This window comes from Cherax quadricarinatus, chromosome 56 (genome assembly GCF_038502225.1).
Source record: "Cherax quadricarinatus isolate ZL_2023a chromosome 56, ASM3850222v1, whole genome shotgun sequence".
NCBI classification, from domain to species: Eukaryota; Metazoa; Arthropoda; class Malacostraca; order Decapoda; family Parastacidae; genus Cherax; species Cherax quadricarinatus.
In genome coordinates, this window is record NC_091347.1 from 5,933,545 (window position 1) to 5,951,285 (window position 17,741).

A 17,741-nucleotide genomic window follows, 5' to 3' on the forward strand; every position below is an offset into this window, starting at 1 on the left:
CTCGCAGAGAGCACAAGGCGACAGTAGCCACTCGCAGAGAGCACAAGACGACAGAAGCCACTCGCAAAGAGCACAAGGCGACAGTAGCCACTCGCAGAGAGCACAAGGCGACAGTAGCCACTCGCAGAGAGCACAAGACGACAGTAGCCACTCGCAGAGAGCACAAGACGACAGTAGCCACTCGCAGAGAGCACAAGACGACAGTAGCCACTCGCAGAGAGCACAAGACGACAGTAGCCACTCGCAGAGAGCACAAGACGACAGTAGCCACTCGCAGAGAGCACAAGACGACAGTAGCCACTCGCAGAGAGCACAAGACGACAGTAGCCACTTGCAGAGAGCACAAGACGACAGTAGCCATTCCAAGATAGAGTACAAGATGACAGCCGCTAGCAGACAGCGAACACAGCAGATCAAACTCTGTCCCAAATGCCTTGGCAAACATTCTGAAGGTGTTTATAACACTAAATATCTGAAGTCTTTTACATGCCGAGATTATTATAACACCACTTTATACCCTAGTTTTCAGACCCCCATAGGAAACGTAAGTAGACAGGGTAAAGCTCTCGTCTCAGTGACTGCAAAATATGGGGCCGCTCAGAGCTCTATGCTCTACGCCATAAAAAAAAGAGAAAGCACGTTGAGACAGGTGTTATCTGCACTAGCTGTCCCCCCTGTATCTCAAGTTACTAAATAGGCAACACAAATCATGGCTATTACGCTCTTCGATCAAGGCGCTCAGAGATCTTTTATAAATAGAGGCACGTTGATTCAACTAAGCGACGCACCTCACTGCACGATGCAACCTGATATTGCTGGATTCTTCCACACTCCTGAAAAGCTGTCATACCACCGGTCGAGATTCACTATTTGTCTTGGGGACTTACACTCGATGATTCATGCTGTAGTGGCGGATCAATTGTCCTACCGTGCCAATGAAAGGGTTGCAAGACACCATTGTTGCTCTGAGGAAGGCTAATGTAGAACTAGCTGGTCCTGAGTTCCAGTCATTGTGTAGTCCCTATTGATCTGATCACTGGTAGTGACTTGCAATAGTTTTGCGCATGGAATAGTAACCATAAATGACGCTTTTCTGTTGACCACAGCAGGTGGTCACATCGTTGGGTCCTTCATGTAGGGGCAAACAAGGGAATCATCAGTGCCAACATGCCACTCAGAGGCTCGAATACGAATTCAGCCGCGTTAAAAGAAATCATAAAATTAGATTTTCCTGATGCTGACGTTCATGGCAGTAGTAATATGCTCGGGCTTTTATGGTATATTAATGATTTGGTCTCCTACGACTGCTTACCCCCGTCACTATAAAGGGTAGAATACTTATCCAGCGAGTGTGGAAACTGAAGCAAGCATGGGACGAGAGCTAGCTCTAAGAAATGTGTCGGCTTGGAGCGACACTGTCGTAGAATTCAACCAACTCTACCAGAGTAAGTTTCGCAGGTGGGTAGGCCAGGAAGATAAGACCTACACAATGAATGTATTCTGTGACTTATCCACAGTAACGTACGGTGCTGCGTCATATTTTAGCCAGACCGGGGGAAACGTATTAGTCTCTTCAATGGCCAGAGTAGCGCCATTGAAGTCTATTACAGTTCTCCAACTCGAATTAATGGCGCTTTATGGTACCAACCTAACAGTCTATTTCCATACATCAACATACACAAAAACCATGAATTGGAGTGACAATAACTAGAACAGAGTACACTACAAACTCTGGTCATACAATAGAGCGGAAAAATAATGTAAGGGACCTGGGAGTAGTAATGTCTGAGGATCTCACTTTCAATAATCACAACAGTGCCACGATCACAAGTGCAAAGAAAATGATAGGATGGATATTGAGAACGTTCAGAACAAGAGATAGGGTAGGGTTGGGTATGGTAGGGTAGGGTAGGGTAGGGGAGGGTAGGGTAGGGTAGGGTAGAGTAGGGTAGAGTAGGGTAGAGTAGGGTAGAGTAGGGTAGAGTAGGGTAGAGTAGGGTAGAGTAGGGTAGAGTAGGGTAGAGCAGGGTAGGGTAGGGTAGAGTAGGGTAGAGTAGGGTAGAGTAGGGTAGAGTAGGGTAGAGTAGGGTAGAGTAGGGTAGAGTAGAGTAGGGTAGAGTAGGGTAGAGTAGGGTAGAGTAGGGTAGGGTAGAGTAGGGTAGGGTAGAGTAGGGTAGGGTAGGGGAGGGGAGGGTAGGGTAGGGAAGGGCAGGGTAGGGTAGGGGAGGGGAGGGTAGGGTAGGGTAGGGTAGAGTAGGGTAGAGTAGGGTAGAGAAGGGTAGTGTAGGGTAGGGTAGGGTAGGGTAGGGGAGGGCAGGGTAGGGCAGGGTAGGGTAGGGTATGGTAGGGTAGGGTAGGGCAGAGTATGGTAGGGTAGAGTAGGGTAGGGTCGAGTATGGTAGGGTAGGGCAGGGCAGGGTAGGGCAGGGTAGGGCAGGGCAGGGTAGGGCAGGGCAGGGTAGAGCAGGGTAGGGCAGGGCAGCGTAGGGAAGGGTAGGGTAGAGTAGGGTAGGGTAGGGTAGAGCAGGGTAGGGTAGGGTAGAGCAGGGTAGAGTAGGGTAGAATAGGGTAGAGTAGGGTAGTGTAGGGTAGGGTAGAGCAGGGTAGGGCAGGGCAGGGTAAGGTAGGGCAGGGCAGGGTAAGGTAGGGTAGGGCAGGGTAAGGTAGGGTAGGGTAAGGTAGGGCAGGGTAGGGTAGGGTTGGGTATAGTAGGGGAGGGTAGGGTAGAGTAGGGTAGGGTAGGGTAGGGCAGGGCAGGGCAGGGTATGGTAGGGAAGGGTATGGTAGGGCAGGGTAGGGTAGGGTAGGGTAGAGTAGGGCATGGTAGGGCAGGGTAGGGCAGGGTAGGGCAGGGTAGAGCAGGGTAAGGCAGGGTAGGGCAGGGTAGGGCAGGGTAGGGTAGGGGAGGGTATGGCAGGGTAAAGTAGGGCAGGGTAAGGTAGGGTAGGGCAGGGTAAGGTAGGGTAGGGTAAGGTAGGGTAGGGCAGGGCAGGGTAGGGGAGGGTAGAGTAGGGTAGGGTAGGGTAGGGGAGGGTAGGGTAGGGCAGGGCAGGGTAGGGTAGGGCAGGGCAGGGCAGGGCAGGGTCGGGTAGGGCAGGGTAGGGTAGGGTAGAGTGGTAGTGTAGGGTAGGGTAGGGTAGGGTAAGGTAGGGCAGGGTACGGCAGGGTATGGCAGGGTAGGGCAGGGCAGGGTAGGGTAGGGCAGGGTAGGGCAGGGCAGGGCAGGGCAGGGTAGGGTAGGGCAGGGTAGGGTAGGGCAGGGTAGGGCAGGGCAGGGCAGGGCAGGGTAGGGTATAAGCCTGGTACACGAGGCTGTAATAAGCATCACTCGAGTCACCAACACTGGTTATTATAACAACTATTAACCATTTATTCGCTTAATATTAATAAAGTTACAGTATACTGGCAACACATAACATAATTACCGAGCAATAAATAAGAACACTCAGAGGAACACCAGATATTATTCTTATATGACTCCCCCCAGGGTCATACACCCCCAGGGTCATACACTCCCCAGGGTCATACACCCCCCAGGGTCATACACCCCCCTTGGTCATACACCCCCCTTGGTCATACACCCCCAGGGTCATACACCCCCCTTGGTCATACACCCCCCAGGGTCATACACCCCCCAGGGTCATACACCCCCCAGGGTCATACACCGCCTGGGGGATAACGGAAAATCAGATATCAACCAAGGGAGGGCAGCTCCAATTCTTTGGATCAAGAGCCCTTCACTTTTGAAGGGTTCCTTGCATCAGTGTTGGCTAAGTCTCATGAGAACGACATCTTAGTGAGGTGCCGCCAGTGACACCAAGTATACCTTGGTGTAAGAACTGAGAATATCATCTTTCCTCGTCTTGACCTGTCTTAATCACCACAGGTCACTAACACCAGTCTCGACCTGTCTTAATCATCACAGGTCACTAACACCAATCTTGACCTGCCTTACTCACCACAGGTCACTAACACGTCTTGACCTGTCTTACCACAGGTCACTAACATCAGATTTGACCTGTCTTACCAAAGGTCACTAACACCATTCTTGACCTTACTCACCAGAGGTCACTAATACCAGTTATGACCTGCCTCACTCACCAGAGGTCACACTAACACCAGTCTTGACCTGCTTCACCCATCTGAGGTCACTAACACCAGTCTTCACCTGCCTCACTCACCAGGTCACTAACACCAGTTGTGACCTGCTTCACCCACCAGAGGTCACTAACACCAGTCGTGACCTGCCTCGCTCATCAGAGGTCACTAACACCAGTCGTGACCTACTCACTCACCAGAGGTCACTAACACCAGTATGGACCTGCTTCACTCACATACTAATGCGTATTTATACATAGAAGAGTCACACTTAGGAACAGTACCCAGCTGGTGGCCTGGTGGTTAACGCTCTCGCTTCACACGGTGAGGGCCTGGGTTCGATTCCCAGCCAGAGTAGAAACATTGGACGTGTTTCTTTCCACCTGTTGTCTATGTTCCCCATCAGTAAAATGGGTACCTGGGTGTTAGTCGACTGGTGTGGGTCGCATCCTGGGACACTGACCTAAGGAGGCCTGGCCACAGACCGGGCCGCGGGGGCGTTGACCCCCGGAACTCTCTCCAGGTAAACTCCAGGTAGGTGGAGGTATGTTCTACCCAGTTCTACCTATACTATTGGTAATGCATATGAACACGTGGCTGCACCGAGTGCATCAACTGGATGCAACTTGCACTGCTGCCAACCTTTGTTCTTTGTAGTGATGTACTTTGCTTTGTATTTACTACACTAATCCATGATCCAGAAAGTCATCTCAGCCAGCTGACAGCATTGTGGGCCAGAGTCACCCAGTGGTTGGTTGACGACCCTAGCTGGTGTGGTCAAGCTGGAGTAGTGTTGAGCTAGTTGACAGTTTCTAGGAAGGGTTGTTGACGACCCTAGCTTGTGTGGTCAAGCAGGAGTGCTGAGGTAGCCGACACTTTCTGGGAAGCATGGACACTTTTTGGGAAGGGCTGGTTGACGACCATACCTGGCGTGGTCATGCAGGAATGATGTCCTAGCTGACACTTTCTGAAAAGATTTTGTTGACAACTCTAGCTGGTTTGGTCAAGCAGAAGCGCTTAGGTAGCCGACACTTTCTGGGAAGCATGGGCTGCCTGGAATAATTACCTCGTCTGTGGAATGCACTAGCCACCAAAACCTTCTCAAGTCTCATTCACATTATATCGACTACCCATTTCGAATCACTATAGTTGATATGTCTGCCTTATATCTGGCTTTGTTCATCATATACGAAAGTACATATTTGTGATGCCACCTGTCACCACAAACATATTAATGTTTGGAGATAAAACAAAACTGACGAAGCAAACAAGGATACATGAGAATACCTGGAGAGGGTTCCAGGGGTTAACGCCCCCGCGGCCCGGTCTGTGACCACGAAGAGAAATATACTCTAAGTATACATGACAACTGTAAGATATATTACAAAACAAGGATACAATAAGAAATGTATGATACTACAAGGATACATGAAAACTAAGGTACTACAAGACAAGGATACATAAGAAATGTAAGATATTACAAAGATAAGTGAGAACTAAGATTATAAGACAAAAATTCATGAGAAACTTCAGATACCACAAGATAACTTTAACAAGCTACAGGTGTTGCCTCAACAAAAAGTAGTAGAGCTGAGCCCCAGGAGTCACAGCTCAGTGAGAATAAGCACAAAACAAGGTTAATCACAGACTACCTTGCACACCATCAGTAAAGACTTGTACGTGTCACGGGGGACTTACAGTTCATGTCAAGGGTGACAGCGATGGAGATGGGCAAGGTGATGTTGTTATTGGACGCTTCACAGGTGAGTAGCATCTTGAGGTGTTTCCTGCTCAGAGGCCCCAGAGTCAGCGTGTTGTATGGCTCTCCTCCGAAGGCTGGCGCTTCCGTAGGCCTGGCTAAAGTGAGCGTATTGAACCTCTTCTTGCCGAGTGTCGCCAGGGCTGTGGTGGTCGCCAGAGTGAGAACATTGAAGGGTCCTTCACGGTAGACTGGTGGTGTCGGGGGTACCGGGGAAAGGGTCGTCATTCCAACCCTACTGAAGGTTTCAACGGAGTTTTCCGAAACCTCAGACTCCATGTGGCTATCCAGAAGGTGCGTGTTCTGGAACCAGAGTACTGTAGGCCTCGGGCGTCCTGGGAAAGAAAGACATTGATAAATAAAACAAACACACACACACACACACACAGATGAGTCACAGGGATGTTAGGAAGTATTTCTTCAGCCACAGAGTTCTCAAGAAGTGGAACAATCTGGAGAGTGATGGAGTGGAGGCAGGTTCCATACATAGATTTAAGAACAAATACAATAAAGTTCATGGAGCATGGAAAGTGGACCTAGTAGCGACCAGTGAAGAGGCAGGGCCAGGAACTGCAATCACATATAGATGCATACGCACACATCACACACGCACGTACAAGGTTAGCACAGAGTAAACTACATGAATGTCGGAGAAAGGTATCCCCGTATTCCACAAGCCCTGCCTTCTCTACCTCAATGCATGGAAAATGAATAGTGCAGAGTGGTCATAAAACTGGAACGCAGCAAAATATAAAAATGTGTATACGTGAATTTTTATGCGTATAAATTTGTGTGTATGTGTACTTTCATATAATGTACATATATGTACATGTATGTTTGTGCATGTATGAAGTGTATATTTGTGTATTAACAGATATTTTTGTATGTGTGTGTTGATGTATACTTACATATGTGTGTGTATAAGTACATGTGCATTTGTATGTGTACATGGGCATATATATATATATATATATATATATATATATATATATATATATATATATATATATATATATATATATATATATATATATATATATATATATATATTCGTGTGCATAAATATGAGTGGGTGTGCAGATGTATGACTGCATCTACACTGTATGCATTTTTGCGTATGTATATGTGAGAAAATGTCTACATGTATTTATTTCTTGAATGTATGCATGAATATGTTTATGTATTTGCATATGTTTGCTTGTATGTATATACTTTTTCTGCATATTTGCGTGTGTACATATATGTGGATTATTGTATGTATATTGTAAGTAAAATTTATGCACCCTCTTTTGACAACCCAACACTCGACGAATAAGACGCACACCTGAGATCAACCTTTAAGAAGGCCCTGAACCTGTCACTAGAGGATCAGCAATGGCATCAGGCAACCCTCCTAGTGCGACTGGGAGGTATAGGGGTGCGCAAAGCAACGTATGTTCCTTTACGTGCTTTTTTGTCTTCGTGTTTGGCTTCCAGTGCACTAGTCAAGAAGATTGTCCCCGAACGCTTGAGAGACGTGGTAGGAGCTCAAGACCCCAGGTTTACTGAAGCAGCGATGCGGTGGGACACCCTTGCAGACTCCTCCAATAGACCAGCTCCTCCCAAAGAGCACAAACAGTCCCACTGGGACAAACCGATCAGGGAAAAAATCGCCAACACAACGCTCTCCAACGCTTCAGGAAAGGACAAAGCTCGTCTCCTGGCGGTGAAGGCACCACACTCAGATTTCCTTCTAGCTGTTCCCAATTCCTCCCTGGGCACTCGACTCGACCCACAGGCCATTCGGATTGGTGTTGCTCTTCGCCTAGCCGCCCCATCCCCCCATCAGGGGGACAGCTGATCAATTCGGACTTCATGGTCTCGTGTGTCACACAGCAGAAGGGAAGTATGCCAGACATGAGGAGGTCAACGACATCATAAACAGAAGCCTCGCCACAGCCCGTTGCCCATCTGAACGGGAACCCCAAGTGCAGAGGTCTGATGGAAGTCAAAAGTGTCCTGATGGAACCACTATGCTACCCTGGAAGGATGGAAAGCAGATTGCCTGGGACTACACCTGTGCCACCACATTGGCAGACACCTACTACCTGCCATACTCCGTAGCTGAAGCGGGTGGAGCTGCCAGCCATAAAGAGGCCCAGAAAATCCTCAAATATGAAGACCTTCCCCCTGCTATTACTTCATCTCATTAGGGTCGGAGACCCTTGGAACATGGGGCAAGTGTGCTCTAAATTTCCTCAAAGAGCTGGATGAAAAGCTCATCATAGAAACAAGGATCACAGGGCGACCAGCTTCCTCTTTCGGAGACTCAGTGTCACGATCCAGACAGGAAATGCCTGCAGCATTGTGGGCACGCGGCCCACCGCCGGGGAGCTGGACGAAGTATTCGAGATGTAATTCTGAGTTGTTATCTAGGTTGTTTTACTTTCTATTGTATTTTTATGAATGTTTTGTCATTGTATTTTGTCTTCAAATAAAATGTATATTAAATATAGGGGTTGGTAGGAGAAAATTCTCAAACAGCTTGAGGGAGAACCTTGAGTTTTCCCTGAAGCAAGTTTATTCTTTTCTCTGAGTGAGGATGAGGGTCCCCAGGACAGTTCTAGAGGTGGTACCTCCCTATGTATATATGTGTATATATATATATATATATATATATATATATATATATATATATATATATATATATATATATATATATATACACACACACACACAGGTTTATCTATGCATGTATGTTCACACCCCTGCCACCAGGTTTGGAGACAAGCTTCATTATACTATATATCTCTTATGGCCGAAGCTAAACTTAATAAAGTTCTACACTGAGCGAAACGTTGTCCCCGTAAAAGCTTTAAGTGCACCTCTCTTTTCAGGAGAAAATATTTACACTGAGAGGTGTCTCTCAGTGTATATACACTGAGAAGTGTGCTTCTCAGTGTATATACACTGAGAAGTGTGCTTCTCAGTGTATATACACTGAAAGGTGTGTGTCTCTCAGTGTATATACACTGAAAGGTGTGTCTCTCAGTGTATATACACTGAGAGGTGTGTCTCTCAGTGTATATACACTGAAAGGTGTGTCTCTCAGTGTATATACACTGAAAGGTGTGTCTCTCAGTGTATATACACTGAAAGGTGTCTCTCAGTGTATATACACTGAGAGGTGTGTCTCTCAGTGTATATACACTGAAAGGTGTCTCTCAGTGTATATACACTGAAAGGTGTGTTTCTCAGTGTATATACACTGAAAGGTGTGTTTCTCAGTGTATATACACTGAAAGGTGTGTTTCTCAGTGTATATACACTGAAAGGTGTGTTTCTCAGTGTATATACACTGAAAGGTGTGTTTCTCAGTGTATATACACTGAAAGGTGTGTTTCTCAGTGTATATACACTGAAAGGTGTGTTTCTCAGTGTATATACACTGAAAGGTGTGTTTCTCAGTGTATATACACTGAAAGGTGTGTTTCTCAGTGTATATACACTGAAAGGTGTGTTTCTCAGTGTATATACACTGAAAGGTGTCTCAGTGTATATACACTGAGAAGTGTGCTTCTCAGTGTATATACTGAAAGGTGTGTCTCTCAGTGTATATACACTGAGAAGTGTGCTTCTCAGTGTATATACACTGAGAAGTGTGCTTCTCAGTGTATATACACTGCGAAGTGTGCTTCCCAGTGTATATACACTGAGAAGTGTGCTTCTCAGTGTATATACACTAAGAGTTTAATCCATACTTCAGGGATTAAAATATTCTTGAGTAATTGTCAACAGGTAACATGCAGCCTCAATGATCCTCGTGTAGTTGATAGGCTTGAAACCTCATCAACCCAGGAAGGTATGGAAGCGTAGGCTGAGAGTGGGCATCATGCCCAGCCTCTCATATCAACCACACATAGATAACATATACCAGACTACCAAACCTAATGACCTTCACAAATCTTTCCAATTACTTCAAACGACAATTGTAAGAAGGGGTCTGGAGTACACAGCACCAGTGTACAACCCACACCCAGCCAAACATAAAATGAACTGCGAGATATATATGCAGAGGAATACTTGTACGTAACTCACATCAGGGAAGACCATACATCAAGAGGAGATACAATTATAATATACAAATTATTTAAAGGCGAGCAAAGGTTAGGAGGACATGGCAGGGTCCAGCACCAGGAGACACAGATGAAGGATCAACATCCACCTGAGCTATACAGAAGTCAGAATACAATTAAACAGGGAAAGTGTATTAAAGAAATTGAGAGTTAGGTGACGTTGAACTATACATGGACTCACAAGTTAACATTACATAAATCACAATACTCGTTCAAAACAACGAGAGGAACCACAACGTACAGCTTCATCCTAGCAAGTTTAAAAGAGGCAATTACAAACAAATAATTACATACACACACGACCCTTACAACCACAAATAGGCGAGTACACACACATACACAATATGTAAGGTTATGGATAATATTATCAGGAGTAGTGGATTCATAAACAAGCAGCAGCAGCAGCACGATCTTAGAGATGGTAAATCCTGTCTTACCAATCTTCTGTAACTCAATGATAAAGTATGGAAAGTTAGGCAGGACAGAGAGAAGGATGGGTAGAGTACATATTTTTGGTCTGTAGGAAAACGTTGTATACAGTACTACACAAGAGATTGGAACAAAAGCTCGATGGAGCAGGCAGCAATAACAGGGAAGGCAAGAAATACTTCACAGGAAAGAAATAAGTTAATGTCTAAGAGGAAGTGTCAGAATAGGCAAATGTGACAAGTGGGGCTTCACAAGTCCGTACTTCGACCAGTACTTTTTCTTGTGTATGTACACGATATGACAGAAGAGAGACAGAGGTGCCCCTATTCGTAGATGTGAAACTAATGAAAAGAATACAGACAGGAGCAGCCTAGGAAAGACTACAAATGGATGAGCACTGGGCTGACACGAGGCTACAAAAATTTAATCCCAGTAAATGCAAAGTTATGAAAATTGGGGAAGGACCTGGACCTGGAGTTTACCTGGAGAGAGTTCCGGGGGTCAACGCCCCCGCGGCCCGGTCCGAGACCAGGCCTCCTGGTGGATCAGAGCCTGATCAACCAGGCTGTTGCTGCTGGCTGCACGCAAACCAACATACGAGCCACAGCCCGGCTGATCCGGAACTGACTTTAGGTGCTTGTCCAGTGCCAGCTTGAAGACTGCCAGGGGTCTGTTGGTAATCCCCCTTATGTGTGCTGGGAGGCAGTTGAACAGTCTCGGGCCCCTGACACTTATTGTATGGTCTCTTAACGTGCTAGTGACACCCCTGCTTTTCATTGGGGGGATGGTGCATCGTCTGCCAAGTCTTTTGCTTTCGTAGTGGGTGATTTTCGTGTGCAAGTTCGGTACTAGTCCCTCTAGGATTTTCCAGGTGTATATAATCATGTATCTCTCCTTCCTGCGTTCCAGGGAATACAGGTTTAGGAACCTCAAGCGCTCCCAATAATTGAGGTGTTTTATCTCCGTTATGCGCGCCGTGAAAGTTCTCTGTACATTTTCTAGGTCGGCAATTTCACCTGCCTTGAAAGGTGCTGTTAGTGTGCAGCAATATTCCAGCCTAGATAGAACAAGTGACCTGAAGAGTGTCATCATGGGCTTGGCCTCCCTAGTTTTGAAGGTTCTCATTATCCATCCTGTCATTTTTCTAGCAGATGCGATTGATACAGTGTTATGGTCCTTGAAGGTGAGATCCTCCGACATGATCACTCCCAGGTCTTTGACGTTGGTGTTTCGCTCTATTTTGTGGCCAGAATTTGTTTTGTACTCTGATGAAGATTTAATTTCCTCATGTTTACCATATCTGAGTAATTGAAATTTCTCATCGTTGAACTTCATATTGTTTTCTGCAGCCCACTGAAAGATTTGGTTGATGTCTGCCTGGAGCTTTGCAGTGTCTGCAATGGAAGACACTGTCATGCAGATTCGGGTGTCATCTGCAAAGGAAGACACGGTGCTGTGGCTGACATCCTTGTCTATGTCGGATATAAGGATGAGGAACAAGATGGGAGCGAGTACTGTGCCTTGTGGAACAGAGCTTTTCACCGTAGCTGCCTCGGACTTTACTCTGTTGACGACTACTCTCTGTGTTCTGTTAGTGAGGAAATTATAGATCCATCGACCGACTTTTCCTGTTATTCCTTTAGCACGCATTTTGTGCGCTATTACGCCATGGTCACACTTGTCGAAGGCTTTTGCAAAGTCTGTATATATTACATCTGCATTCTTTTTGTCTTCTAGTGCATTTAGGACCTTGTCGTAGTGGTCCAATAGTTGAGACAGACAGGAGCGACCTGTTCTAAACCCATGTTGCCCTGGGTTGTGTAACTGATGGGTTTCTAGATGCGTGGTGATCTTGCTTCTTAGGACCCTTTCAAAGATTTTTATGATATGGGATGTTAGTGCTATTGGTCTGTAGTTCTTTGCTGTTGCTTTACTGCCCCCTTTGTGGAGTGGGGCTATGTCTGTTGTTTTTAGTAACTGTGGGACGACCCCCGTGTCCATGCTCCCTCTCCATAGGATGGAAAAGGCTCGTGATAGGGGCTTCTTGCAGTTCTTGATGAACACAGAGTTCCATGAGTCTGGCCCTGGGGCAGAGCGCATGGGCATGTCATTTATCGCCTGTTCGAAGTCATTTGGCGTCAGGATAACATCGGATAGGCTTGTGTTAATCAAATTTTGTGGCTCTCTCATAAAAAATTCATTTTGATCTTCGACTCTCAGTCTGGTTAGCGGGTTGCTAAAAACTGAGTCATATTGGGACTTGAGTAGCTCACTCATTTCCTTGTTGTCATCTGTGTAGGACCCATCTTGTTTAAGTAGGGGCCCAATACTGGAGCACAGGCTTCCGACACAGAAGCTACAAACTTCCGCGAAGAAAGAACTCGGGGTGAGCATAGTTCCGAACGTATCACCTGAAGAACATTAGCTGAATAACCGCAACAGCAAATGCCAGACTGGCAAATAAAAGCATGTAGCTTTCAAGAACCTCAACAAGGAGCCATTTACATTTGTCAAGTCCATCTTCGAGTATGAAGCACCAATATGGAACCCACGTTTGATAAAGCATATTAAGACATTAGAAAAATTGCAAAGATTTGCAGTGAGACTAGTTCAAGAGCTCAGATGTATGAATTATGAAGAAAGGCTAAAGGAGCTAAACCTGATGACATTACGTGACAGAAGGACCCGAGGCGATATGGTTATGGCGTACAAAATACTGAAAGGGATTGACAGGGTGGACAGGAAAAAGTCTGTTGGATAGGCGGGTGTCAGGTAAACGAGGTCACAGCTGGAAGTTATATAACGCAGAAGTCACAGGGATGTTAGGAAATACTTCTTTAGCCTAAGAATTGTCAGGAAGTGGAGCGACCTAAGCAGCGAAGTGGAAGAGGCAGGATCTACACAGTTTTAAGAACAGGTATAATAGGGTTCATGCAGCCCGGAAAGCGGGAAACCCATTAGAAGCTTGAGAAGAGGCGGGGCAGGAGCTCTGAATCGACCCCAGTAACGGCAAACAGGTAAGTACAAATTGGTGAACACTCGCGCACACACAACTCGTTAAGTACACAGTGGAATGTGGCAAGAGGCAGAGAAGTTCATAACCACGAGGAGACGATGAGAGTCCATGGTTCAGTTACAGTTGAAGAGTAGCTGAGATAAGGAGCACTAGAGGATGAAAATGTGCAGAAAGGAGAGGGAGGAGACTATACAAAATGAGTGAGTGGAGAAACGAGAAGAACCAAAATTATATAATATATATATATATATATATATATATATATATATATATATATATATATATATATATATATATATGCAAAACAACCACTCTGAAAGACTAGAGAAATTCCAAGCGCTTTCGTGACTACTCACATTATCAAGGAACTATGAAAGTGAAGCATCCAAGGAAGCTATATAAGGGGTCGGCCAGCACCTCACTATCAGATCCCACAACGGTTAAACACGTGACGCGCGGCGAGCCAACTTGGACAGGTCCTTTGCGAAACTCACCCCCAAGCTATTTATTTGTCCAGTGTATTATTAAATTCTACCCAAATTCTATTAATTATAAATGGATCTAATTTATATAAACCAAAGGAAATATTCATATTATTGTCAAAACTGCTTTATATATATATATATATATATATATATATATATATATATATATATATATACACACACACACACACACACACACACACACACACACACACATGAGAATGATACAGCAGTACAAGTGAAGTCAACACTATTTTATATAGTCTCAGAGACAACAGACGACGGAGGGAAAGAGAACAAGTGATAGTACTTAAGGAAGGAGTGATAAAAGTAACAAGAGAAAGATGTGTTAGGAACTAAACAAGTGTTGCAGGGAGAGAAATACTGAGGAAACATGAGTGATAACTTAGAACAGGAGAGAACTGAGAGAACTGGAGACGTGACAGTGCCACAACAAAAAATGAAGAAACTGTTAGTGATTTAGACAGGTCACAAGTAATGAAAGCTGATAAGGTGTCTCCTAGGGGCCTGAGAGGGAAGCAAAGGCTTTGTGGACTGCAAGCGAATATCTTTAAGCAGTTGATGGAGACGGGACATATCCGACATAGTACAAAAAGCTGAAAAACGACGAATGCTCCAATATACAAGGGATGAGAGAGGCGGCATTCAACTACAGGCTGCTATGGTTAATGTACATAGTAGCTAAGGTAATGAAGAAGACAATAAGGAGTCACGGAATAAGTAGAGTCACCGATCCTGAAAAAGAGCCCGTATGGGTTTGACAAGTCAAATACCGTCTCACAAACCAAGACACAGATGGACAGCTGAAATGTATATTAGTGGACTACAACAAAGAATCTGGCATCTTTCCCTATAATTATAGAAACTAGAACACAAACTGGACGAGCAGCAGGCATAAAGATAAACATACTTTGCTGGATTAAGGAATGTATGAACGGGATAAAGAAAGTGATGGTCCGAGAAGAGGTGTGAGGCTGGATAAGCATGAAGAGTGGTGAACCACAAGCTTCCCAACTACTGCCGCTACTGTTTCTGATATACGTAAACAACATGATTGTTGAAATATCTCTACACATCCTCGTGTGGATGACGCAAAGCCAACGAGGAGAGTAAGTACCGGGGAAGACATGGGAAGGCTACAAGAGGGCCTGGGTACATTGCAGGAGTGGTCAGATGGCTTGTTGTCAGACTTCAAATCCAACAAATGTAAAGATATGGAAATCGGGAAGGGCGAGAAAAAGCCAGGTGACAAACTACAGACTAAATAAGACAAAGGCTACAAACTTCAGAAAAGAAAAAAAAAAAGATAAGAGATAATCATCACACCAAGCGCATTACTGGTGGCATACATCAGCGTAATAACCGATCCAGCCTATGTAAGCCAGACAAATGAACAATAGTCATATCTCAACAACAGTCCTTCAGCACATCATATACAACATACGTCTGACCTGCCACTAGACTTTACAGCACCAGCGAGGAGCCTCACCTCAGAAAATATCCGAAAACACTAAAAACGAACAGAAACTACAAGTCTCTGAACTAAGAGGAATTACTACCAAGACAGACAAGAAAAGGAAGAACCCGAGAGAACAGAATTAAGACACAAAGGAAACTTGAAGGACAAGGCAGGGCAGCCAGAGACAATCTTAGAAGGACAAGACAGGATTATTATTATTATTATAATAAAAAAGAAGCGCTAAACCACAAGGGCTAAACAGCATTGCAGGGCAGGAAGGAAGCGGGGTTATCAGGTGGCAAAAGGGGGAGAGATGATTAGTAGGTTACGGAGAACAGCGGGGCAGTGGATAGTGCAGGGGTAGAGGATAGCAAGAATGAGGTAGAAAGGGCTGAGGGGAGTGCGAAAGGTATCATCATCAGAATTTGTGGAGTAAGTCGGTTGTTGTCAAGAAGTCAATGAGAGTGTCAGGATTAAAGGAGGGTCCATCAGCAAGAAGGGAAGGTAAAGAGAGAGTAGTAGAGCGGAGACGACACTGGAGGTAAATTCTGCGTGCTCGTTGATAGAGTGGGCAGTCTAACAGAATGTGGCTAATCGATACTGGAACCTGACACTTCTCACAGAGAGGAACAGGGTGCCTCTCCATGAGATACCCATGAGTAAGACGAGTGTGGCCAATGCGAAGACGGGAGAGAGTAGTCTCCCAACCTCGACACGGATGACAAGAAGATGGCCAGTAACCTATACTCGATTTAATAAAAAGAAGTTTGTTACCAAGTAGATTAGACCAACGTTGTTGCCAACGGGTGTGAAGGTGGGTGGCTATTACAGCAAAATAGTCCGTAAATGGAACACCTCTATATGAAATTGGTAGGTCATGTACTGCTGACCGCGCAGCAGTGTCTGCCTGTTCATTGCCCTGTATGTCAACATGACCAGGAGCCCAACAAAAAACAATATCTTTATGCTTGGTAGAGATACGGCATAGCCAAACTTGGATACAGAGAACTAGGGGATGAGGTGTATCAAATTTTCGTATAGCCTGTAGAGCACTAAGGAAGTCTGAGACAACCACAATTGATGACACAGGCAGTGATGCAATATGGATAAGTGCTACAAGAATGACACACAATTCATCTGTAAAAATGCTAGCCGAGGATAGTAAATGTCCTCGCACGACACTGTCCGGAAACACTGCTGCGAATCCGACACCATCAGAAGACTTAGCGCCATCTGTGTACACTGCGATGGCATGAGAATGAGAGTGGAAGCGGGCAAGAAAAAGAGAGCGGGAAGCTACTGTAGGCAGTTGGTTTTTCGTGCAAGGGAGTGAGAAAGAACAGACTTGAACAGCTGGAACTTCCCAGGGGGGCAGGGAAAAGTGAGATGCTACATGAACATACAAAGTCGGTAACTGAAGGGAAGACAAGAGCGAATGTTGGCGAAGAGAAAAGGGACAGAGCAAACAGGGGCGATGAACAAATAATGTCTACTAACATCGGTGACTATTCTATATATGGAAGGATTGCGGAGATCATGAGAGCGAACATAGTAGCAAGGACAATGGGCATCACTGCGATCAAACAAGGATGGAACATTCGCTTCTGCATAGAGGCTCTCAGCAGGGTAAGAGCGAAAAGCACCAAGGCATAAACGTAATCCCTAGTGATGGATGGGGTTAAGGCTAGAGAGAGTAGTAGGAGAGGCCACTGAATAGATCTCATCACCATAATCGAGTTTCGATAAAATGAGGGCTGAATGTAGGCGAAGGAGAGTTCGACGACCAGCTCCCCATGAAAGATGAGCAAGGGTTTTAAGAAGGTTCAGCCGGTTGTGACAAGTTGCCTTCAGAGAGGCTATGTGATGTTTCCAGGATAACCTACGGTCAAAGAGAAGGCCTAGAAACCTGACTGTCACGTTCAGGGATACGTGAGACAGAGGTACAAAGGATGATCGGAGATGACAGAGCGTCTAGTGAAAGTAATTGGGCGAGTTTTGGTACTGGAAAATTTAAACCCATGCGTGGTGGCCCAAATGGAAACACGGTCGACCGCATGCTGGAGAGAAACTGTAATGAGATGACAGTCAGCGCCTGCACAAGCTATAGCGAAATATCAGCAGAGAGTGATGACCAAATATTGGATGGAAGACTAGAGGCCAAATCATTTATAGCAAGAAGAAAAAGTGTTGTGCTCAGAACACATCCCTGGGGGACACCCTCAACTTGGACAAAGTCCAGGGAGAGCACATTATTAACCCGAACATGGAAATGTCTGTCAGTTAAAAAGTTTTTAAGGAAGGATGGTAGATTGCCTCGGAGGCCTAAGGAGTGTGCTTGGGCCAAAATATTATACCTCCA

The 17,741-nt window shown here is 45.4% G+C and overlaps 1 protein-coding gene across 2 annotated transcripts in view; it reads right to left on the reverse strand.

The window, feature by feature from the left end:
- The window catches only part of LOC128700629 (uncharacterized), a 343,321-nt gene that overhangs the window by 113,848 nt on the left and 211,732 nt on the right, over nt 1–17,741 (reverse strand). For both annotated transcript variants that reach the window (XM_070097051.1, XM_070097050.1), the window contains exon 5: nt 5,797–6,192. In XM_070097051.1, coding sequence (XP_069953152.1) covers nt 5,797–6,192 — 396 coding nt within the window. The remainder of the gene's footprint in view (nt 1–5,796; nt 6,193–17,741) is intronic.